The sequence below is a fragment of the Sturnus vulgaris genome, chromosome 6, assembly GCF_052056855.1.
Source record: "Sturnus vulgaris isolate bStuVul1 chromosome 6, bStuVul1.hap1, whole genome shotgun sequence".
Lineage (NCBI taxonomy): Eukaryota > Metazoa > Chordata > Aves > Passeriformes > Sturnidae > Sturnus > Sturnus vulgaris.
Window position 1 is genome coordinate 9,607,476 of NC_142248.1, and position 25,836 is coordinate 9,633,311.

Consider the following 25,836-nt stretch of genomic DNA (forward strand, 5'->3'; position numbering starts at 1 on the left):
TATGCTGCCAGCCACAACCACACTGCAAGGGAGAAAAGAAAGTATGAAATGCATCTTATGTGAGTATCTCTGAAGAAATACTAGTTTGCAGGAGCCTTGGGCTGGAAACAGAGTTAAAACAAAAATGTAGTATAGATTTGGCTCTTTCCTGAAGAGGGTTGTTCTTCCACATTACCATCTTCCTGTCATGGTGAGCAGTCTGCATAGGATTGCCAAGGATGCCAAGTGGGAGCTACCTTAGGATTATCTGGCTAAATTTCTCTTGTAGCCAGGTGATACATGCAGCAGAAGCCTGCACCTTCACATTTCAATGTATGTGGATTGGTAATTTGATGAACAGTAGTCTCGTTAGGACCACCATGCTCCCCTTGATCCATATTCAGTTCACCTCCTTTTCCTAAAGACTGCAATTTACCTGTTACATCAGTAAGCTTTCTGGCTAGGATGGAAGAATTAGGAGTGAAATGGAGATCACTGGAGCTAAGACAATCAGCATTGGGCAGTAGCTGGGATGACTGCTGGGATGTCAGTGATGATGTGTCAGGGTGATGTGTTAATGCTGTTGTCGACACTTGCATGTCTAAACTGTGCTGCTTGCCAGTTTTTACTGTTCATAAATTGTCCAGTTAAGGGCTTCCCAGTGTTGCCAGTTCCCCTCCTGCATGTTGACATGGCCCCTGTAATGGGGTCAACGTGGTTAACAAGCCAACTTATACAGTGAGATCTCAAACCTCCTCTCAGTGTAGCAGCTGGTCCTGTCTCTGAGCTTTGTGACCTGCCTGGCATTGTGCTGTAGCAACATCAGCTCAGAGGAGCTGAACAGCAGGTGCATCTGTCCCTGACAGGGAGCTGGTGTTGGCAGGACCTACGTTAATGTGCAACCATGGGCAGTACTGAATGCAGTGTGAACACCATTGCAACTGGACACGTTCTCGTGAATAGCTGCCCCCTGGCTTTATGGACACTGTTCTGAGAACATTTTTTATTCATGCAGTAGGCTCACAAGGAGATGGTATTTAATTGTTCATGACCTTGGTGATTAATCATACTTCTCTATTTTCTCACTTATTTCCTGATGTTTTTTCCAATCCCTTGTCTTACTGGTGACATGGTGTAAATGGTGAATACTGAAAGCCCTGTAGTAAGCCCAGATCCTACAGGATGATTTCTGTGAGTCTTGACACTGTACTTTTTTTAAGTTCATGAAATGACACTCATAAATACACATGTATACGTGCAGATAATGTAGACAGATTGGTATTTGTAAGATTGCAGTAGGATGTTCAGTTTACCGTGTTACCTTCTCAAGATAAGAAAATATTGCTTTTATTAGTTACCCTTGTATCCCAAGCTGGAATATTCCCTTCATAGAAGCTTCTAATACACAGAGTCATTTTTCTTTTTTTACCCCCCTATTTCTGCCATTTTATCCACCATGTCTTTTTTTTATAATAAGCAGACAGCCTTTACACTGCAGCTTAAATCAGCAGCTGTTATTACTACACAGATTTTTATAATCTTGTCTTTCCTTTAAGGGGAAGGTGTTGGCACCATGCCACACCATTGTGTGTTATACAGGGTTAACTTTTATCAATACTAGAATACAGCTGTTAAGTTTGGTTATTCTTTCCATAGTTTATTAGTCTCTGCCATCTCTCCTGTCAACTGAAAACATACCTATGCTGCTTTAAGCATGTAGTACCACTATGTACAATGCAAATTCTTCAGGTATATTTTTTCCCCTTTTCCCACCCCTTTCCTCTGGAGACGAGTTAATATTTCAGTTTCCCAATTCACTGGTGAGGTCAGCAGGGTCAAACACTGTATGACTGTTCCTCGCACCTTCAGGCACCTGTTCTGTGTGTCCCTCGCTGTCCTTCCAGTAGGATGATCTCAGTAGGATCCCACTGACTGCTCCAACTATAATGCACGAGTCTGTTTTGCCCTCTCTGATGGAAACAGCAACTTGCTCTGTTCTGCATTCACTGACAGGCCCCTGACCCTCTGTTTCCTGGAAAACGAGCATGAGCCTGCGACTCTCCCAGACCTCTTGGTACACACAGAAGAATGCAGAAGAGTTTTGCTTACACAAAAGTTTTATTGGAAATTCTTTGAATACTTGAAGTACACCGGAGACTTTCCAAAACAATACACTTGAGGAGCCTTCCTCTCCACCCAAAGTATCTGTAAATCAGCAGCTACATACATACTGTCCTTAATATTGAGTTGAGCAGAGAGCTGCTAAAATAAACAGCCTTCATAACACAATCTGTGGCAGGCCACAGCAGCAGCTAGATCTTTACTGAAGCAGAGCATTTGTGCAGTGTCAGGGAACTCAGAGCCTAGATGTAGCATCTGTGTGTTGAAACTGAGGAATGTCCAGAGAAGAGGCAGGTAACTCAGCCCTGGAGAATCTCTTATTGCTGTGGCCATCCAGCTCAACACTAGCAGCTTATATAGGCAATTTTCCAGCCTTCTGAAGAGAAGAAAACGTGCCACAGTGACATTCTGCCTTATGAGATGTGAGAGCTGTAGCCACGTTAGGAACTCCATCAATAAAGAGCACAAGTACAAGCCCTGACCTCCTGGGTGGGATTAACAAGAATGGCACTGCTCCCTGCCAGCTCTACAGCTTGTCAGCAGATGAGCATAGCAGGAGTGCTGGCTAGGTGAACTTTAACCTCAACTATTCTCTATTCAGACAGTGTGAACCAGCACTTTGCCTCATCTCTGCTGCTCTGTAGCCCAGATAGTATCACTTTAGAGACTAAAGGTGACAAGCACCTGTCTATGAGCTACTTCCTACAAAATGGCAGACCAACTTCCTGAGCACAGGTGAGAGGCAGTTGATCCATTAATTCCTTGTGTTCCTGCACCCTTCTGTGACCCTTGTGAAACAAGGTGGTTCTTGGATGGGGATCAAGTATTTGTTACAGCCCTTGTAACTAAAGCTGTGTTAAAAACTGTTTCATCTTGGAAGCTTTCTTAAATGTTTGTGCATCTTTGCACACACAAAGCAATTTCCATGTGAGGTTGCTAAAAACTTGAATTGGTTGAGTAAAATAAAAAGGTTCTGGTGGGTAACTTTTTCCAATGAAGCTCTTACCTGGAGTTTTAGAACTTACAAGGCCTCCCACCAAACAAGTCAACAAAAAACTCTCGTAAAGTTCAAAGCATTGCATTGCTCTGGCCTGAGAGTAAGCTCTGTTCTGAATTTGGCTCCTTGCTCCAGCAGTGGCACAGAAATATTACACTGTTCTAGAGTGGAGCTGGGGTTCCCCCATCAGCTGCAGGCAATCTCTTCCAACTGTGAATGCAGCTAAGCTGAAGAGGCTGCCACACTGCACCACCTAGAAGGCTGGTTACTCAGCCACTCTGAGGAAATGAAGATGCTTTCTCACTACTCAAGCAACACAACTCCACTTAAAAGAAAGAAGGGGGAAAAAAAAGTGGCTTTGGACAGTAAGGGGTCTTGCAGTTGCTTACTCTAGTTACATGGGGGAGGAGGAGAGAGAACCACAAGAAAACCCACCTTATTGAAGTTTCTGCTTAGTGTCACTGTTTCTCCTCCCATCCTTACATGAGGCAGAAGACATGCAACAGCCAAATTACCCATAGAGCAATGCCAGCCAGTCACACTGTCGATGGCCAGATTATTACAAAAATAAAATTTCAGCTACTCAAAAGCCAGCTGATTAGAAAGTACCATAAGCTTCCCAAAAAAGTGTGCTTCTTTAAAGAAGCTGCCTTCTGAATGGCCAAAGAACACTACAAATTCATCCATGCCTATCAGAAAACAGCTTTTAACCAAGTCACTGCCACTCCATTCCACTGACGTGTGCATTTCATTTTATCAGTGAGCCCTGACTGGATGTAATGGACACACAGTCCCCAAAACAGAGTATAATATTAATCAAGTCTGTCATAGAAAATAAATATCTTGGATATTTTCCTGCAAAGAGAGCCCAGTCTCACTGGTCAGGGTTCCATGGCACACTTGCTCTCTGCAGTGATCAGGACAGAATGACCCGCACTATAACATGAAAACAGAACATCTTTTAAATATAAGGTTTCTTTAAAAGCAATAAATATTTTTTAATTCTTAAGATCATCTATTAACCATAAAGCAGGAAGGCTTGCAAGGATTAGAGGAAAAAATCTTGAACTAAGACTCCTAGTTACATAACCCTAAAGAAATAGGATTCCTAGTATTTACAGTTATGTTTCAGGAGCAGAGACTATGAATTCAGCATCATCACAGCTGCTATGTGCAGGCTTGCCAACAGTCAGCACTGTTAAACTCAGCATGGCCGAGTGTCAGTGCACTCGGGAAGGAAAGTGGAAAGCATTCCTGTAGTTTCACTCCTGCTTATCAGCCACCTAACAGAGGGCCTTGCACAAAATCACTGTGTAGAGACCCAGTTCCTGAGAAGCAGGAAAACAAAGGTTACTTGTATTATTCAGGTCCCAAAGACGTCTCTCCCTGGGCTCCAAGCACACACTCTGAAGTCAGGATGAAATGCCCAGTTCTGTGGAATGGATGTCCTGGACTTCAAACGGTTGAATTTGCTGAACTCAGAGACTCTGGAAATAAGCCAAAGCTTTCTATGCTCTTACAGGATCAGAGACTGTAGGAAAATGTCTGTTAGCAAGAAGCTCTACCTAGGGAACTTACACCATAGGAAGGAAGCATCTGGCAACTTGGCACAAAGCCCCTCCATACAGAACACAGACTGAGGAGAAAGTAAGTTTCCATACACTGGAGTTTGAGCCTCCTGTATCCCTACTGAAGTCTTAAAACTGACTGTGAACAGGAAAAGCAGTCCAGAACTATGTGGAAAAGTTGAGGAGAATCAGCAGATGAGCCATATCTGTCACTGAAGAGAGAAAAGAAAGCTCAGTTGATGGAAAGAACTAGTCAATGTGTACAAAAGGCAGAGCAGGGGCATAGAGATATTTGTTGATGTCATCTCCAGGATGCCTTGAGGAGAAAGAACTGCTGCAGCAGAACTGGGAAACAGCTTCACTGCAAGGTTTCCACAAAAGCATCAAATTCTTTGACGTTTTTCTCATGGACTGCCAGCTTCTCTGGTAACGAGTCCTGGAAGGGTAAGGAAAGTTGCAGATCAGGGCTCATTCACAGCAGACAGAAGGAAGTTTTAAACACACTAGGGGAAAAATAAAATCTGTTTCTAAACATGCAATCCCTTGCCAATGCTCTGGGCTCATCTTTCTACGTGCACAAAACCAGGAGCCCTCTGGGAGCATCCAGCAAGTGACCCTGAGCAGGGCACTCTGCCCAGAGTCTGTTTGTTCTGCAGGAACAGGAGGTGCTCTGGGGCCTCACCTTGTGCAATCCCCACCAGCTGCAGCACAATAACCCACTCACATTGCTGCCTTTAGCAAGTCAGTTGCTGGTCTCTGATTTTCATTTTTCTCCACAGTATGGTACAATGCCAGACAGCCTAATAGAGCATTCACCCAGACATGACTTTCACCAGCCACACCAAAACTCCAACTCTGCTCAGGCTGCAAAGTCAGGCCTGGTTTGCCACCAAGTGAGACACCCTAGAGGCAGGATTAGTTTTGGGGGGTTTCAATGATAACTAGAGCAAACGTGCTGCAGGCAGCCTTCATCTTCAAGACAAACACACCAGCTTCAGAGGCTCAGGTGTGCCACAAACAAATCTGCATTTATTTGGAATATATTAGTGCTGGACTCCCTTTGGGCAGGGTCTCTCTTCTGAAAAGTACACGAAAGACATGTTACAGTGTTACATGTGTTACTGTTACAGTGGAGGCCAGAGTCCAGAGGAGGGCCACAAAAATGATCAGAGGGCTGGAGCACCTGTTAAGAAAGGCTGAGAGACTTGGGGTCATTCAGCCTGGAGATGAGAAGGCTCTGAGGAGACCTTATTGTAGCTTTTCAGTACTAAAAGGAGACCTTTAAGAAAAATGAAAACAGGGGCTGTTGTGACAGGACAAGGGACAGTGATTTAAAATAGAAAGAGAATAGATTCACACTAGATAAAAGAAATTTTTTATGAAGCTGGTGAAAAATTATAGCAGGCTGCCCAGAGAGGTGGTGGATGCCCCATCCATGGAAATAATCAAGGCCACATTAGATAGGGCTGAGCAACCTGATTTAGTTGAAGATATCCCTGCTCATTGCAGAGGGGTTGGAGTAGATGACCTTGAAAGATTCCTTCCAACCCAAACTATTCTACAGTTCTATGAAGATACTTTTTTCAAACTAGGAATAGGGAGAGCATTATAAAATGATTCCCACATATGATTCCCACAAACAGAAATTTGAGGGTTCCATACCAAATCCTCTGCCATGGACTGTGCTCCAATGTCAATGGAGAGGCTGCTGAGTTGAGGGGGATTCTGAAATTCACGGTAAAATGTCCCCAGGTCCATTGGAAGAATGTCATCTTTTGAAAATGCTGGCTTCTAGAATCAAAGACACTGCTGTTAATTCCCAAAGACCAAAGGCTTCCCTTTTGTTATAATCTCAGGTAAAGTCATTACCTGCTATCAGTAAACATCTTGGCATTACAACTGTTGCTGCAATAATGCATCTTAAATAACTGAAGAACAGCCAATATCACTTGATATCACAATATCACTTGTGCAGAGAACATGTCTTTGGAATCTGGCTCCTCTAGGTGCTAAGAGAGAGGGTGCCAAGCCCAGATGTTAGTAGAGAACTGAAATGTTATTTAATTTGTAGCTGTTGATTCTTGGTACCAGTGTCTTTGAAGTTCTGGGACTGTCACACCCTCGTGTGACTCCCACTGAAAACTACTTTGACATCATTTGCCATCGCACCAGCACGTGAAGCCCACCTAAGGTGCAGATGTTGTGTAAGAGCTCTGATGAGGACACTTACAAAGTCAATCATAACAAAGTCATCATGGGTGTTCCCTGTGCTGCTGCCACTGGAGCCCTCTGAGTGTAAGCTGCCTTGTAGAGGAGATTCCGTTTCTGGGGATTCAGGAGGATTGACCTGCCCAAGAAATCAGAGATGGTGAGTACTGATCTTACAGTCATGTCTGTCTGTGTACTTTGGCACTGTGGGGGCAGTTAGGAGGTTGGACAGTAAGCATTAACTAGAGCAGGGGCAGCAAACACATTCTGTTATATGCATGTCTAGACAGCCCAAGATTCAACACAAGAGACTTCTTGAAACCAGACAAATCTGAGTAACTAGTTATTTTCTGCAAAACCGAAGTGTAGTCAAAGCAGAGAATAGCACAGATGTTTGCATAAGGGATGCTGAGAAGGTACATATACCTCTGGAAGAGTCTTACCATGGGGTCGTTATCTTCCAGCTCAACATTCTTGGGAGCAAACATGGCAAAAGGAATGTCTAAGTTGGCCATGGTCACCTGAGGAGATTTAGCAAACAGAATTTCACTAAGATGCTCTGCTTACCCGGCACAGAAAAGGATACTGAACATCTTTGTCAGGCCAGCTAAAAACGGCCCAAAGTCACGTCAGCAGTTAGGCAGGATGCTGACAACCTCATTTAAAAGGTATGAAATCCATAAATGATACTCAGTTGACCTAATGCAGATACATATACCTTGAGGTGGGATTACTTTTATACATATCTTGTATAATATAGGCAAAGATTTCTGAACTGCTACAAATTGAAACAATTCTCCTTCCTTCATCCAAAAGGCCTAGAGCTGCAGCCCTAGGAACTAAGTAGATATCTAAGCTGCCCTAACTGAATTTAAATGCTTGCTTCTAGTGATGAACTGGTCTACTGCATGTTCCTTCAAGGAAGGGAGGCTTGCTGCCAGCTTTCCTAGTTTATGGACCTGTGGTAGTGGCAGATCACTGTGAGATCCAAGTGGAGTACCAAGTCTTCTATTCTCAAATAGGGTGTTGACAAAGTGGAGCAAATTCAATGGCTGTCACATCCCAAAAGGATTTTAGGAAAAACAAAATACACCTTGGCAAAACCTTGTAGGGAAATGCAGCAGGCAGAAATTATGCACTCTCAGTCTCTGAGGTTGCCCTGGCATTGGAGTGCTTTTTGCTCCTCTGTGTATGAACAGATGAGAAAAGAAGGGTATTATGGTGCTCTCTGAGGAGATCTACTGCTCATTACCTGGTTAATGGGTTTGTTGACAAAAGCTCCCACCTTCCGGACAAAGATGGTCTCCAAAAGGTCATGTGGGGAGCCACACTTTCCTTCACTGCTGTTGGATACTGTTTCTGTGTCCTCACTGGGGGAGGGAAATACATAATTAGTGCCTCCTGACACAAACAGGGTAGATAAATAACATTCTTTTTGAGACTCAATTTTTCTTAATTGACTCCTCATATTGGAAGAAGGACAACAGAAATTTGTCCTTGTACCATAAACTTCCTCCTCAGTCAGGAGCACAAAAGGAACGTTGACACCTACGGAATCAGATTTTTGTTTAAAGCTGGACAAAAACTATTTAGTTGAATGTAAAGTTGCTGAAACAGGCTTTTCTTCTGAGAAATGGACTTTTAACTTGTGTATGTTCACAGCAATTCCTGTTCATCACTACTATTTTTTCAGTAACACAGTAGTCACAGATCTCTCAGGAAGAGAGGGCAAGAACCACAATTATATCTGTCACTCAGTTTACAAATGCAGCAGTCTGGTACATCACAACAGCCACTCCCAGTATGATTAATTCACTCCATGGCTATTAGGTACTTCCATGACCTACTTGTTTTGGGTTTTTTCCTACCACAGGTATTCAGAACTTTAAAACAAAAAAATAGTTTTGTCCCATGGAAAGAGGATTACCTAGATAGTATACCCAGGAAAGTGCTAGTGCAACTGAGTTTTAGTTTCCCCAAAGCAAAATCTTTGTGACTCACAACTATGTGACCCCAAGACCGATTTCTGAAGAATACGGTGATCAAAAAAACCCAGAAGGATTTAATTAGCTGTGAGGGAGTTGATTTAGGACAGTTTGAGGTTGCACTGTTTTCTGTTAAGTAACTTTGTGCCTGAAGTTTCTTACTGAAATGGTGAACAGATTTATGGTAACTACAACTGGCTTTGGTAACTACACACATTAAGTCTAAAGAATTTAAGACTCGTGTGAACTCACTGCATCTTGTTTTACAATCAGCAAAACCAGCAGAAAGATTGAAAAAATCATAAAATTGATAATAAAGTTGACATAGAAGAAGATGTATTACATAGAAAATGGACTAGGAGGTTTAAATCGATGGGCAAGATCTTTGTTTGGAGAAGGGCTGAAAAAGCCCTAATTAGAGAAAGCTGTAAGTTGATTTGAGGGATGGAAAGACAATAGTTATACTATAAACAATATATAAAAAGGGGAAACAAAAAGTTAAAACTTATAGGATTATAAATGGGTTAGCAAAAGTGGTGGATCATTAAAACCAGCCTACCTGCTAGAAGGAGTAGCTGCTGAGTAATGGACTCCATCCAGTGGGGTGCACATCCTGTCTTGGTCAGCTTGAGTGCCATGTGCTGGCTGGCTAGGAACTGGGGGAACTCCCCCTTCTTTGCCTGGACCAATCAACTGAGATAGAAAGAACAGTCGAGTTAAGAGATCTCAAAATCAAACCAACATCACAGTGCAATACAAAGTAGATTCCATTATACTGGGCATAGGTTGTGGGGGTTCTGGCATATGATTGGCCTCTAGCCTCTATAAGCCTCAGAGAGATGTCATGTAGGAGTGGATTATCACAATACAAAGTCATTTTTCACTCCCTTTCTACTCTACTCCACTTCAGTCCTGTTGTACACTGCAGAGTTCTCTGGCTCTAAAACCTCTGCTTCATGGGGAGGAATGGAGGAGAAGAAACTTACATCCTTTTGCTACAACCCCATGGCTCCCTATAGCTTCAGGAGAAGGGGAAGTGGAGAGGGAGGTGCTAATCTCTTCTCCCTGGGATCCAGTGAAAAGAGTAGTTTGAAGCTACACCAGGAGAGGCTTAGACTGGACATTAGAAAGAGAGGGTGGTCAAAAACTGGAAGAGTGTTCTTTTCCTAGAGGGATGGTCAATGCCCCAAGCTGTCAGTTTTTAAGAAGCATTTGGACAATTGCCTTAATACTAGGCTTTAACTTGGCCCGTCCTCAACTGGTCAGGCAGTTGGACTAGATGCTCACTATAGGAACATTCCAACTGAAATTATTTTATTTTATTAACATTGTGTCTGCAAAACTGGTGTAACACCAGTATCACAAGCAGAGAAAGACTTCTGTCAACTTGGCTTATTTGTCTGATGAACCAATATAACATGAACCATATGTCAATATGAACTGTCAGTGTATCATATGTCTAGCTTACAGAACTATGCTTGGACAGCTACAGGGGCAGCAGCTGTGTAAGACAGGCAATGTTTGGAATCAGTGACAAGCTGGTGCAGGCAAACAGGTCAGATGCCTGCTGTCTTGGCATCGTTTTTCCACATGACCCCATACCCCAGTAAAGTCAGGGATGCTGAGGAGCCAATTCCCAGCTCCTGTGGAAGTTGTGATTTCTCTGTATTTACATTCTTTCCATTCCTGACAGACAGGACACCAATGCATGCACTAGTTTCACTAGTACACTCTCAAGGGTGTACAAGTGACACAAATGGCTGCAATACCAGTCATACTGGTTCTACTCTCTACAAGTACCTGGTGAGGGTGTGCAGCATTCAAGCCACCAGCAAAGAGTACAGGATACCCCATGTCAGCTGATCCAACTCCCAGGGCAGCAGGCTGATAGGAAAGACGAGAGCTGGAAAGCTAAGAAAGAAGAGAAAAAACAAGGGCAAAGGGAGAGGAGAGAGGAGAGGGAAGGGGAATGCCCCACAGCCTGAATAATCACCAGTCATTGAAGAAGGAATATGAAAAATCACAGGCACAGCATTTCAGGCTGGCAGAAGGATGCAATATTTTCACTGGAATCAATAATGTGATTATTGTTGTAAAAAATTCTTATTGCTATGAGACTCTGAGCCTGGACAGGAAAACAAGATTGGCTTCCTACATATGTAGGAGGAGGCTGTGCAAGGTATGACTGACATGTATGATACCCAGTCTCAGGGAAGCTCTGCTCTATAGGCCTATTTCAAATACTGGTGTAGTGGGTTGGCACTGGCCAGATGCATGAATGCCATTGTGAACTTACTAAAGAGTTAATATTTAATATTTTTTTCATCTGAAAACAATTAAATTATCAACTACTTGAACCTACTCCCTCTGCAAATTAAAACAGGTGATCTTCCAGACCCGTTCAAATACCTTCAGTGAAAGAATACATGGTCCCATAAATGTGCCAGGTAAAGAGAACTGGGAAGCTAACCCCTGTGAGATTGCTTTAGAAATTAAGTATTGGAAGCAGTGAAACCCAGGAGAAATTCCTTATACATCCCAGGCAGAAACTACCCAGCCAGGTTAGATAAAACTTTATTGTTTTGACTTGCCTGACCTCAAGAGGAACATTTCTTCCAGAGCTCAGTGTGAGCTCCAGCAGCACCAAAGCTGATGTCCTTTACAGGGATCAAAATGAGGAACAGCACTTTCATTTACATGAGTAAATTTACATTTACATTTACTAATTAAGCTGAGTGGAGCTGTAATGACTGTAGAGCTTCTAGGGACATTGGCTGTTAACAGAAAACACTCAGTATTGTGCCTTACTACTGTGTCTTTCACTAACAATCCTTGACAGCTGTTGTGTTTTTAGGAGTACTTGTCCTGTCTTTGGGAGAGCTTCATCTGCAAATGCATTCAAGAAGCCAGTCTCAGTAAAGTGCCTGGCTCATTGTGGGTCCACCAGTCTTTTCCATGCACAACAAACACTCGACACTGTCAAATTTGTATTTTCTCGTGTTTGTTTTGTCATGCCAGAACCTGTCTTCTGGCCATGATACTCTACTGACATGTTCTATTGACAACTCACTTGATGTGAAAAGGCCAGTCCCATCACTGGGACCTTCAAGGTGTCCGTCACCACAGGAGGAGGGGTCTGAAAATGTGCTTTTGTGACGGTAAAAACACACTGTGCACAGACACAGACAAACAGAGGAAACAAGGAAAAGAGAGAGTGAGGGGGGAGAGAGAAAGAGAGAGAGGACTTCAGAGAAGAATTATGAAGAGTTGGATGAACTGAATGCTAGTGAAGAAGTTTTGGCTGCAGCAGCCACACCTACACAGAGAGCAGAAGTCTCAGTATTGCCAGAAGCACATTCATTTTGTAAAGAATTGACTGTTTTTCAATCTGAGTGAACCACTGAACACAGGTAATACTTTAGACTCCAGTGAACCCTGACAGAAAGTAACTGCCAGAGACTCTGTTCCACAGTTAATTATAATTTGGTACCAGCCAATTAGTTTGGAGAAGGCTGAGCAGATGCCAGAAAAAGTCTAGTACTTTTTTTTTTAAATTTGCAAATGAATTGTATTTCAGCGCTTTCCATCCTTCCATACTCTCTATCCTCCAGCTTTCTGAGGGATCCTATCTTGGCAGCTCTGTGCTGCACCCTTACAATAAAGGGGACTCAGACTACAGTGCAATTCAAACACACTGATGTGAAGCAGGAACTCCATCAACAGGAGCAAAACTCCAGAAGTAAACAGTCTCACAGAGGGTGCTAATGCAAAAAGGGCAATCCAAACCTGGTTCAGTCCCATACCTCCTCCCATTCATTTTCCAACCAATGGTTTTCACTCTGAGGAAAGCTTCAGCTTCATTTCTGGGTATTACTCATGGCCAGACTCCCCTGAATTTTGGGCTACTTCACAACACACAAACACAGACATGCAAGCTCACAGAGAAGGTAACAACTATTTCCTTGCATCACACAGGTTAGGCCTCACTTTTACTGAGAAGGCAGGTAGAGATTCACACAATTTGCCCATAAAATCACACGGTTCCTGGTATTTTCCTAGTCATTAACCTAGACAGGACATACAGAAAGCTGGAGAAAACTTCTTTCCCTTTTAATTCAAAGTCCACTGTACCAAGGCAGCCCTACAATTCTAACTGTGGTAACAAAGACTGGCAGTTGCTTTACAAATAAGTGCACAGCATATGGCAATTATGAGCCACAGAAAAAGCAAGAAGTAGGCTCATATTAATGTGAATCCTCAAGGTTCAAGTGGTTTCATAAAGCTTTTCCCCCTCAATGACAGTAAAGCTTCATGACCCCTGGGGAAATGTCAACTTCAATGTAGTTACATACACTACTACTGTTAAGTAACAGTGGCAAAAGCAAGCCAGTGGAAATTTCCTTAGGAAATCTTTTGTATTTACCCCACTTTAGGAAAACACGGGATACAACTCAGCCACAAACTCATTTCTAACTGTGTATTGCAGAATAAGAAAAGCTTTATTCCATCAGACTTACCATGAGTGCTGGCTAATTAGTTCAACATTGCCTGATGCCTGGTCACCTGAAATTACTTTGGCACAAAAATGCTTCCTAAGAGAAGCTCATTTCTACCTAATTCATACAGCAGAATACATTCTGCTAAACCAGGCATATTAATTCTTCTGAAGCAGAAGAAAAGACCCATAGCAAATTATTTCAGTTTGGAACAGAATTCCAATTATACTTCATTCCATGTTTCACATTGACTGTGAAAGAGATTTGAAGTCTTTAGATTGTCTTTAAAGGTCAGCAGAGCCATCTGCTTGGCTGGGCAATCCTGAATATTTAAAGTGATAGGACAACTGCAACTCTAGCCAAGTCTTCAAGATACAGAACTGTGGAGTCAAATACATAAGATAGTAAAGGAACTTGGGAGTTTCTGGGCTTTTATATTTAAAAGGAAACCATTATCTATTTATTTTAAAATTTAAACTTAAATAAAATTTGCATGGGCAGTTTTTTGCCGATACTTATTCCTGCTGCCCCAACTAATTTTAGATGGTCCAACAAATACAGCTTTTGTCTTTTTTGTGTCTTTCTCCATCATTTTCCTGGTATTTCAGTGTTTCTTTCTCAATGTCAGTCTGTTACTCCTACTCAGGCTGCCTGGCATCAATGTCTTGAATTCCTCCTCTTGCAGTATTGGTATGTAAATGTGTAAGTATACTGCTATCCTCTTTAAGCACACCTCAACCCAGCTACAGGAGTAGGCTCTTTTAATCCTTCTCAGTAATTCAGTCCTTCTAGGCCCCTGGAATTTTGTTGAAATTAGCATCTAATTTCAGTAGATTTTACTCAAGTGTAATGACAGAAGTAACCCACACATTTAATTTTAATTAGCAGCAGGAGGTCTTCTGTTTGCACAATAGCTGATGTAGGAATATGCAAACTATTCTGACAGCAATTGTTCTATCTAGAAGTTAAAAGAGCCTGGTTTCTCTTACCTGAGATGGAGGAGAGGTGGAAAAAGATGTGGTACACACTTCTTGGGAATCTTCTACTGAGGGGTACACTGCACCATTGTCCTCACCAGCTCTAAAGCAGCAAGAAAAGACATGTTTTCTAACTGGAAATATTCCTTAAAACAAACAAATAGTAAAACACACTGGGACAAACACTGCAGGGAGGTTGAGAGTATTTGGGTGTAGTTGAAAGGAGAATTATGAAGGGCTCTCATCTACTTGCCAGAACTGAGGAAAACAAAGTGGGAAAACATCAGTTTTCCTCCAGTGTTTGTCTTTTACCCCATGTAAAATAACAGAGGTGTTTCTAAGTACTGCTTTTGTTATACCAGCTAGTGCTACTGGCTTTGGTGTTTACACAGCCATTATCAAACAACACCACTGCTCCTGATTTGAATACCCTCACATTCATTTTAGAGAAGACAAACCTCTCGTATCCAAAGAAAAATTAAACTGATCTTCCCGCAGTATCCAGGGATGCCTGTATCTAAACACGTAGTTCTGCATCAGGATTAACCATTGCACTTTCAGATTCCTGAAGGCAGCCAAGATTAAACATCCTTTGTGTCCACTATGAAGAATTTGGGAAAACACTGGGGCTTGCTACACTCAGTCGTCTCAATGTGAGGAGAAAAATGTCACCCTTCATCACTTATTTAACTACACCAATATTACTGACACTAATTCTCCAGTGTCCCTTCCCATGCTGTCAGTGAATAGTGGAAAAGGCTCTGTATTTGGGCATAATGGATGCCTTTACCATGGCCCATGACTTCAACTCAGTATTTCCTCACCTGTAATTGCAGGGATGCATGGGTGAAGAGCTGGGATAGGGACGGTCCACAAAGTGATCAATTATAATCCCCATGATAGGAGGGGTCCTCTCAAACTGCCTGCAAGGTAACAAGCAAGGGTGTTATTGGCTTTTTCTCTCTACTCTTCCCAATTTGTGGTGCCTTCACAGAAAACCCTTGTGTCTCTTAATGGGACCAGAGCATCTTTACAATTTAGTCCTGTGACTCGAGGCATGCATCAACAATTTGGAGTTCTAGAACCTGGCTCTGGGCTACCCAAATACTCCCCTTGCTGCAAGGCTTAAGCGTGAGAGAGAGCATTCATGAAAGAGAATCTCAGCAGGAAAGGATAAGCAGAAGGGAAAGAATTGGGGGCTCAGAATATGAGGGGTTTAACAGTAAATTATTGTAAAACAGTTTCTGGCATGATCACATTTTCTCACCTGGTTGACATGAAAGCAAGGTTGATTCTGTAGGCACAAGACAAAGTGATGGTGCCCACTGGGGTACCCACTGTCCCAACACGGACTGTCTGAAAACCTGTGAAGTTAAGGAATATTTATCAGTTTCACTGATTGTTTATGTGCCATACTTTTTTATTCTGAGGTTACATTATCTTATTTCAGTAGTGTTTCCATTATCTCTTGCAATCTGAACTCCAAAACCACACAGAACCCATAACTAAACAGCAACACTAGGTTGCCTTGCTGGTGGGCTTCACCCTGCAAGACTTCTGATGTTGCTTCCTGGCTTCTTGGTCTAAATATTGTTCTGAAGTGCTTCTTGTTCCCCGTAGATCATGATCTCCTTTACCAGTCCTGCCCCTTATCAACAAAATTCCATATTCTTATTTCAGTTCTGTATCACTAGAGTCAAAATGGCAATCACCCAAGACTTTGTCCAAGTGCCACCATTGTACTTGTCACCTCGTGACACAAGGCTGCACTGGCAGATCCAGACAAGAAGCATATGTAAGCCTCAGACTAATTTTCCTTATGGTACTTGGGAATAGTAATCAAAAGACAGGCAGAGTGAAACATAGTTCTGCTCTGTTTGTGTGTTGTCTAATCATACCTTCTCCCAAGCCACTCAGCTGGACTTCACCAAAATATATCCTGAAGGAAAAGGAAAAAGAAAAGCTGTTAGATCCAGTTGGGACATAATGCTATACACTTATTCCTTATTAAATCTTGAGAGTTAAAAGGCTGGAACTGCTTTTCCTCTTCAGTAAAAAACCCACAAAATAAATGGCTGGAATGCCCATCTCAAAAAACCTTACAGCTGCTTCAGAAGAAGAACAGGTCATGTAAAAAGAAGGAGAAAGAGAAAATGGTAGTCCAGTCAGAAACTTCTCTTTTTTAAGCCTCTGCGGTTAAGTCTAAAGTTCAGAGCAAAAATGTGAAGTGATACAAACGTCACAGATAGGTCTGAGTCTTAAACCTGATGCTCATCACACAACATAAAAGATTAACTGTGCTGTAAAGAGACCTGCTCTTAAGTACATGTCAAGTCAGCAGTGGAGGCAAAAATCAGAAAATGGCTGGAATTTCTTTTTGAGTTCTCAGGATGTATCTTTAAACCTTTAAAATGGATTTACAGGAGAGAGTCTGAATCTATGCTGCAAAAGTACACATTGCAGTTATGTGCAGTGTAGAGAGGCATTTATCAAACACAGGCCAGACACTAAACAACTGGATGCTAGTAAGCAATTTAACCAGGGATTACATGTAGAACTTTTTTTTCACTCTTTCTAACATGGTAGGCAAACTTCACAGCCCATGCTTAGCTTTTCTTTCAATGGCTCAAGTCCAGTCTATAAGGTGATACATAGACCAAAGTTTTCTTCTGTCTCCGATCAGTAGTAGTTCTATGCAAATAATTTATTATTACTCATCTCTTTTTAACTACATTTGCAGCTACACTGGGCAAGTCTAGAGTCTCTGCTGTTTGCATTTCAAATGAGAAATTTCTGCTTTACCTGTACAATATTACATATTCATGGCCTTGTTTCCTTGAGAGTCTGTAGGCTGGAGTTACTCTGGTTATAGCAAGCAAAGACTTCAGCAGTAGAGACAGCCTGTTGTATACAGTGTATGAAACTTTGATTTCTTTGTCACACCTAGAGAACACAAATGAAAAAAATTAGTCTCTTCTCCACAACTAAATTTCCTGGGTTTGGGGTTCTTTGCTTTGGTTTACAGTTGCTTTTGTTTATTTTAAACAAAAATTAGTCTGGGCCAGTTGTTTAATTTTATTGCCAAAACGATAAATAAAGCCCCAGTGTGGCTACCTTTACTGACCAACCAGCTAAGAATCCTGCTTCAACCTAGTCACTTGCTGTAGAAGAAATTGCTGAAAAATGCCATGCAGCCTTCTACTGAACAGAGATATCTTTTCAACATTAAAAATATTTGTCATTATTGAGACTATGAATTCTTGTATCTGAGGAAACTTCCTAGTTGTAATGGAAGAATGAAGAAGGAGTTAAATTACTAGTTTACTTTCTTGACACTGGTGTTGGAAGACTTTGACTGCTGCTCTAGACAAAGAGAGGAGTTCCCTCTGAAGTGCCCCTGGCCACACAGCCACTATGTGCTCAGTGATCACCATGGATTAACTGCATGTGCCCATTTCATCAGCTAAGAACTACATCAGTATGTGAAGAATGCACTTACTTTTCATTCATTTCTAGACACCAAATTTCCAGCTCCATGGAGTCCCCCTGAATCAGAGAAAAGATGGCAAACAAAGGCTCATTTCAGAACACAGACCTTTTCAAATCTCATTGCTGATCAGCAATGGCCACATCTCTCAATGATTTATCTCTTGGCTCCCACTTTCTTGTGATGCAATGATACAAAAAGGTGCACTGGAAGTGTTCCTGCACAGTTGTATCACCTGAGGGAACACCTTCCTCAGAATGCCTGAGTTCTTAATGATCTAAGAAATTAAGTTCCCTAAAATGTAAGAATTTAAGAATTTAATTTTCTTAAAATTAGTTTCTTAAAAAATTTAGATTTTGCAGCTGTGTCATTTATGTGTTTGGCCTCAGATTTTTGTGAATCGCTTCTGTTAAACAATACATGTCTTTTCATTAGCAAATCACATAACTTAATAAAATTTAGATATTCTCACATTGCCTTGGATTAAAGGGCAGGAGCTCTGATAGTTGACTTAAGATTCAGGCAAAAAAACCCACAAACAAAAAAAAGGGCATCTCTTTTGACTCAGTCCTCACCTCTGAGGTTTTGAGAGAGATCTCCACGCACATAGACCGTCCAACAGCGGGCAGCTGTCCTGCCAGGGCTTTCTTTGCTTCATGAGTAACCTCTGGTATATCTTTGATTGCCAAATTGAACTGCAGAATCAAAGACATAGTTCCATTTTTTTTATTCCTTTGAAAAATTGCCTGATGGTACATTTCAAACAGGCTCACAGAGCCATATATAACATACTAGGTCAGTGTCCACTGAAATATTTATGAAACAGAAAATTCCAAGCTGGGTTCAAACTTTTCATATTTACAAAGATTCCCTTGGCTGCTAATTAAAAGGGGTTTTTTTTTGATCTTGCTCCCTCATTTCAATCCTATCTTCACCCACAGAGTATCTTGAGTATTTTCAATTTTAATAAAGCCCATTACTAAAACGTCCTGAATTGCAGAGTAGCAGACTTCTGACAGATAGGAACTCATCACCCCACCCCCAAGCAGATCTTGGAATTGTGCCTTAGCTGGCAGGAGTTTCTGAGACATAATTTCTCTTTCCCCTCATCAGCCTGGAAGAGTCCCGAGTGATTTGTTGCATGTGAACAACCACCACCAAACCCCCCCGCAACATCACCAATGAACACAGCTAAATATAGTACCCATTCTATGAATAATTATTATTGTCTGCACAAGACTGTAAATAATAATCACATGGTGTTCTCAGCACACACACAGAGTTATGGAGTTGCTCCATAAAAAATATGACCTTACCCAGTCAGAACCTGTTGGGGAGGATGATGAACGGGTACAGATTTTCTCTCCAAGTCGGGCCTGGACAATTACTTGTACTGTCTGCAATAGAAAAAAAAAGGACACACAGAAATGTTTTAGGCTCAGCACAGCCCTCAGTTCAGAGTCTGAGCTACACAAGCTTCAAGTGAAAAAAATTAAAGGGCTGACCAAGATGTAGAGAAGTAGAGTTTGCTACACTGATCTTCAGTTCTAATCTATTAAAATTATTATATTTAACAGGCAAATGAATTTCAGAAGGAAAATCGCTTCAGGCTGACCTTTCTCTGTAACAACATTAAGAGACTAAGTCAATTTTGCAATCGGGATTTGCAGTTTTCAACAGAAAATTCAGAAAAATTTACAAAAATATCTCAAGCCTGGACAACTAAAGCCAAATGAATCTGTACATTTATACCAAAGCCACTGTCAGATTATCTACTTGCACCCATGTATGAAGTGAGTTTTATAATTTTATAATTACATATCAACATCATTCAAAAGAACATTCTAGTATTATTGGTTTTGGATGCAATATAAAAATTTAGGCTGAAAGAGTGGAGTCCAACAGAATAGAGTACCTAACAGCTGGGTGGTTAGACAAGCTTCTAGAAACCCAAAGCTGACAGAGGTGTGAAGTGCCTACAACTGACTCTAAAGCAGGATGCTTCTGGAGGATGGAAGAGGATTTGAGGGTAGAAAAAAGGGGAAAATATGTTTTTCTAGTTGTTCTCAGGAATCTCCTAAATTTGACATCAGCTTTTCTTGCTGTGTTTTTCAGCAAAACAAAACAAAACAAAAAAACAACAAACCCAAACCTCAGTCTTGTTACTCTAGCCATACCAAGCACATTGTTTGTTTTTTGGTTGTTTTTTTTTTTTTTTTTATCAGGGAAGAAAAGGCATTTGTCCGAAGGAGAAAAATTACCTTTAAAGCAAAAAATTTGATGAACTTGTCCAGGTCCTTCCTGTCCTGGGAACTGAGATCAGTGTCCATTGCATATGGCAATCTGAAATATAGAACATGTCTAGGAATGAAGTCTTCCTCCAGCTTTCTGTTTAGATTTCAAAATATTTGCCATTAGAGGCCACCTCAAAAAAAATTATAAGCACCAAAGCCCTCTACTTGTCAAAATCCAATTAGTCTAAAAATTTTGGGATGTAAGTGTGAGGTATAAAACTGCATTGGTAGTTTATCTGGTCAGTGCAAAGATCAAAAATTAAAAAAACAAAGAAGGCTCACAATTAAAACTCCGTACAAGTTCTACAATTTTGCTTGCTTAATTTTAAAAATCAAAACAAACAAACAAACAAAAAAACCGGAACACCCCAACATCACACTGACTGCATTCTATGCCAAGCTAACCATCAGACATGGAGGTCTCTGCTTCAAAAATAATGTATCTTCAGCTATCAGCACTGGTCAAAGCCAAACCAAATTGTTTTCTGGAGCCTGAAATTCTTAGAACAGTATTTCAGTGGTATTTCAGCAGAAATCTGTATAATAAACCACTGACAGAACAGGCTATACTGCTTCTTTACTTTCAACAAATAGTAATTGCAGTAAAACTATACAGCTACAAAATTTACCTACAACCAACTGAAAAGACACATTTTTGTCAAAAAATAGACCAAAATCCTCTGTTCGGTTCTCTTGAAAGCTCTGGTAATAAATACTTAGCTTTCACATTGACACTGCCTTGTTTTTCAAAATACAATTGTTTCTAGGAACACAATGAACGTGCACAGCGTCTGAAGCAGGGCAGGGCAAGGCACTAATCCTATTTCTGCCACCATCATGTCACATGGCCTGGGATAAATCACAATTCTTCTCTCAGTTTCTTCACACATAAGTTAATAATCATATAGAGACCATTGGGGAGGAACACCTTAATTAGCAGCATTCTTTGTAGTTTTTGCTTGTAAGCCTTCAAAGTATTAATTCACTCTTAACCCCTGTTGCAGTTTTGAGACAGCTAATCAGCCCGAAGCAGCTTGTCAGACATCCCGTATTTATGGAACGTGCTGCTCCTCACAGGAACGCCGCCAGGCTGAGGTCAGGGAGCACAAGCAGCTGCTGTGCATGACGATACTCTGTGTGCAATCATTAAGCACTGACTGAACTTACAGCAAGGTATGCTCTTTATGCAAATTAAGCTTGCAGGGCAAAAGGGCCAATAGTCCTGTTCACACAGAAAATACAGAATCTTTAATGACCATGCACATGCAGTGCTTTTATTTAAAATATCACACTTCATGACAGTAAAGGCCTAATGCTTTAGGAGCATCAGTCAGACAGGGCTGCAAGATAAGAGTACTGCAATTTGCAAAGCATTTTATAAAGAGTTTTGCTTTCTGAATGACTCTATAAAAAGAAAGCTGGACATATAATATCATTGAAAGTTCTAGGCTACATTAATACCACATCTCTTTAAGCTAAACTCTTCTCATTACAAATTATAATTTGAAAACTAACAACACAAGTGATTCAACATCAGATGCATTATCAAATTATCCTTTGGACATTTTAACCTCCTCATTAAAACTGTTATGCTTTCTTTTCCTGGGCTTACTTCCACTAGACAGATTACAGATCCTTTCCACTGTAGGGAGTGCAAAAGGAAGTCAGCATTTAAAGTGCTTGATGCAGTACTCAAAACTTTAAAAAAATAACCCCTTAGTTACAGACATGTACCACTAAAAAAAACCACAACCCTCCCCAAACAAAACCCCAGGCAAGAACAACCTGTTACTACTCTTTTGAATTAAGTACAGCAGTGTAAGGGCTGAGTAGATCTGAGATACTTGACGAACCTGGCTGATATAGGTAATAAAATACTGCATTAAAAATATGTTTTTCTGAGCGAAGAGAATGCTGACATATAAATACTGAAAAAAAAATCATACTGGCTTTTTAATATAAAAAGTGTTATGTGACCCCTGCAGAAAGATGCAGGAAGTATATATCCTGATATTGTGGGAGAGATGTCAAAAAAAGCACTTTTGAGTGCTTTGAAAAATGTTCTGATATCAACTTTTTCAAGATGCTTGGGAACTAATGGAAGGTGTTAGGCTCACTAGTCTGTTAGGAAAGGAAACAAAGATGATCATCAGCATAGCTCTATGAGCAGTACAGGAATTCATTCTAATGACACAAAAATATCTAGAGGAGAGAAACAGCCACCAGAGGGTTCAAAAAATGAGAGCTTCGTGGTTCTGCCCTGCTGCAGCAGAACTGGGATTCTTCCTGGAAGATCTGAAACTACCTGTAACATTCATGAAAAATTTGGAAATTCATACCATTACCTCTCTAGCTCCAAATGCCAGCAACAGTTGATCCACCAGAGCCCAAAGCAGAGAATAAAGTATCAGCAATGTTTCCTGGAAAGGAGTAAGTCATTTTATGGGAAAATTGGGACTTTAGAACTCAGCTCCTGAAATATCTAAGGGCTCTCATCTGACAACCAATATCTCCTCATTTTTGTAGGAGGGCCTCTGGTGACTGCCTGAAACCTTCTAAGGCTCAGAACAGTGTTTATCTTTAGAATCAGTCTTGGTAAGAGTTAAGATGGAGCTAGAATTACAGCAAACTTTTCATTTACAAAAATTCTTTGGTATTCTCAGGTTAGCTGCCACAGCTGACCTGAATAGGAAGGAAATTCTTTAAACTTTGTTCCACCAAACTCAATCAACTTCTCACGTCCTGAAGGTTGCAATGCCAGCACAGCTCCTTGTTAAGTGCTACTGCACAGGCCTATGCTTAACTCAAGGAAAACACTGGCTCATTTTACACTGAATAACAACTAGAAGGGAATAACCTTTGGTCTAGGTTAGAAAAATACACGACTGATTTCCCCTCAACCAAGTAATCCCTTAAGTAAACTGATATATTCGCCAGCACATGATGCAACAAGCATCTTGTCCATATGGCTTTTTGTTTTGTCTCCCACTTCCTGCACCACTCATTTTTATACTATTGCTTTTATTTATATTCCTTTGTCTTCAGACTGTGAACAGAAATATCAGAAACAGGATGTCCAAAGGAGAACTGCCACACGTGGCTCTCTTGACTAAATCCTTATTCCTTCTCCCAAGCTTGAGGCAGATTTTATCCAACAGTTTAACATTCTAAGCATTGTGCCTTAAATGCTCTGCTGCTATTTATACCCTCCTCTGACGAGAAGGACACATCAGCATAAGGTGATGGCGCTGTTTGCATGATGCAAGGAACTGCAAGAGCCCTCCCCTTAATGCCTCGGCAGAGCCCAGAGGAACTACAGCGACCGGCACGCCATGCTCCCAGCCCAGCTCCCAGCCCTGCTCCGTGCTCCCAGCCCTGCTCCGTGCTCCCAGCCCTGCTCCCAGCCCTTCTCTGTGCTCCCAGCCCTGCTCCGTGCTCCCAGCCCTTCTCTGTGCTCCCAGCCCTGCTCCGTGCTCCCAGCCCTGCTCCAAGCCCTGCTCTGTGCTCCCAGCCCTGTTCCCAGCCCTGCTCCCAGCCTGGAGCAGCCCTGCTGCCGGCAGACACCTGTAACCCTGCACACAACAGATGTATGGGAACACCTGGGATCACGGGCACTACACTACGTGTTTCATACATGGGAACTGAGTGAGTACATCTCCCTGACACCTACAAAAACAGGAAAGGAGGAGAAGCACCTGACATATACCAGACATTATTGTTGCTGCTGGGGAAAGCATACATAGGCTGCTTCCATCAACACCTATATTTCTCTCTGAGCCATAACTGCTACAACTTAAAATTATCTTGCTTTCTTTTCAAGCAGACGTTCATCAATGCAAAATAATTAATCATGTTTCTTATCCCAGAGTGAAACTGAAAAGACAAGAGGGAAGAAACCAGAGTGGTTGTAGCTGTAAGGAGAGGGCTGTGGACAGCTCTCATCCCAGATGTTTGTTCCCAGTTACCTGGCTGTGCTCCTTGCCCATACTATTCTTCCAGAACTTCTTTTTTAATCCAAATCCAATCTCCAAGGATGTTCTATGAGAAGCTCAGAAAAGCCTCACTGAATCATGCAGTAAACAAAAACCACATGGAAGTTTTTGAAGCTTTTAAAGAGTGCCTAGAACACATTCTCCCCTGAATGAGCAAGAAGCTTCACTGCAAGCAGGCATTTTGAGCACACTAATAAGCAACTATAAAAAGATCTTCATAAACACAGTGCTCTGTTTCAAGACTGGGCCTACAAGTCAAACTCCAGTATCCTAGAATTATTTCATCTCCATTTTGCCTTCTTAGTCGATTAGTCAGAAATTTAGGGAGAAGTAACAAACAGTTCTAAGGTGTGACACTCCCATTCTTTAAAGTTTATGGATTTTTAAAGATTAAATTCTAGCAGAAAAACTGTTTCTGCTGTATATAATATAAACATTTTTATGTAATCAAAGGCTCTGTAGTTCACTATATGTTCAGGTTTTGACTGATAAAGAGGTAGTTTTCCCTCCTGATCAGGAAACAGATTCACTTTAAAAATGACTCTGCAGCTTAGTAAATACCTTACCAAAGGCAGCACTGCCAGCTCACTGACTTAGAAACAAAATTAAGTAATTCCTGTTGACCAGCAGTTACGTTCTGTACTTCCCTAAGATCTAAAAATGGTATCAGTTCAAAGGTCCATTCTTTCAGTTTGTTTGTCAAGCCAAAGTATACAGACTAAACCAGAATCTGCTTCTACATACCCTGGACTATAACTACCAACAGAATCACCACCTCTCAACTATTGTATGAACACATTCAGAAATATTAAGATTATACAATACCATTTAAGCAAAATAAAGTGATCCTGTATGATCCTTCTGGACAGCTACAGACAGCCTGGCCCATCTGTAAGACTTATTTCTTGACAAAAGAAGGAAGGGTCCCTTCCAGGTCAGGCCACTCCTGCAATAATTTGGAAATGCTCTAAACTTTGTTTGGACAGCCAACTAATTTTCAGCTAAGGCAGCAATTTGCTATGTTTTTCCCCTTGGTATGTGCCTAGTCACACTGCTTTTCGGATTGTAAGTAGGCAGTTAGTAGGCTCAGTCCAAATATTCCCTTTTCTACCTGTTCACTGACATAGAAGGTGTCTCTGCTCCCATCGAATCCACGGGAATGACTGACTGTGCCCTAAGAGCCACAGTTCCAACAGGAAAGAAAGCTACGACCACCTGTAAACCTCTGCCCTTTCCAAGCACACCACAAACTCGCATCTTACAGGAACGCTATACAATGGAGAGTGGGCTCTCACATTCCACTACTTCCAACAGGCTCTGAAGCATTTTGATTTTAAATGACCACTTGCTGAGATTACAGCGGGCCACATCTTTCCCAGGCTCCACTGACAACCGCCAGTCGTTAGGAAAACGAATCGCAACCGACACGCGGCTGTCGGGAACCGACCCCCGCGCGCAGCGAAGCAAAGTAAAACGGAGACACGAAGCCGTAGCCAAAGGCTTAAAACCCACGTCGCGGCCCCCTCCCCTCGAAGGGCCTCCCGCAGGCTCGCGTTGCTCCCAGCCCTGCGCTGCGGGGCCCCGCGGTACCTGCGCAGGGCCGGCAGTGCTGGCGGCGCGGCGGCTCATCCCGCGCGGGGCCCGCTCCGCCGCCGCGACCCGGCGCCTCCTCCGCGCCCCGACCGGGCACGGGGAGAGCCCCCCGGCCCCGGGACCGCGACCGCCGCCTCCA

The 25,836-nt window shown here is 41.9% G+C and overlaps 1 protein-coding gene across 9 annotated transcripts; it reads right to left on the reverse strand.

Moving 5' to 3' along the window:
* Nucleotides 1-2,078: 2,078 nt before the first annotated feature.
* ATG13 (autophagy related 13) lies at nt 2,079-25,834 on the reverse strand. Of its 9 annotated transcripts, none has more exons than XM_088166887.1 (18): nt 25,695-25,834; nt 20,080-20,161; nt 19,135-19,215; nt 18,394-18,513; nt 17,831-17,877; nt 17,134-17,274; nt 16,230-16,270; nt 15,599-15,695; nt 15,156-15,254; nt 14,344-14,434; nt 11,929-12,027; nt 10,659-10,742; nt 9,418-9,551; nt 8,126-8,243; nt 7,317-7,394; nt 6,896-7,012; nt 6,328-6,456; nt 2,079-5,101 (listed from the first exon to the last, which is right to left on the reverse strand). In XM_088166887.1, the coding sequence occupies exons 2-18, from the start codon at nt 20,146-20,148 to the stop codon at nt 5,024-5,026; spliced, it is 1,623 nt and encodes a 540-aa protein (XP_088023013.1). In that variant the 5' UTR covers nt 20,149-20,161; nt 25,695-25,834; the 3' UTR covers nt 2,079-5,023. The 9 variants fall into 9 exon arrangements, with proteins under 9 accessions (XP_088023013.1, XP_088023012.1, XP_088023015.1 ...); XM_088166886.1 differs by having other exon boundaries at nt 10,659-10,769; nt 25,695-25,833; XM_088166889.1 differs by lacking the exon at nt 15,156-15,254 and having other exon boundaries at nt 10,659-10,769; nt 25,695-25,833.
* Between the last annotated feature and the right edge of the window lie 2 nt (nt 25,835-25,836).

What these genes read in the sequence shown, in the direction of transcription:
- ATG13 (XM_088166886.1), bottom strand. Translation starts at nt 20,148, where the DNA reads ATGGACACTGATCTCAGTTCCCAGGACAGGAAGGACCTGGACAAGTTC. An exon ending in GCAGCTACTCCTTCTAGCAG is followed by an intron (nt 8,244 to 9,417) that starts GTAGGCTGGTTT and finishes TCCCTCCCCCAG; the next exon opens with TGAGGACACAGAAACAGTAT. An exon ending in TGGAAGATAACGACCCCATG is followed by an intron (nt 7,013 to 7,316) that starts GTAAGACTCTTC and finishes TTTCTTGGGCAG; the next exon opens with GTCAATCCTCCTGAATCCCC.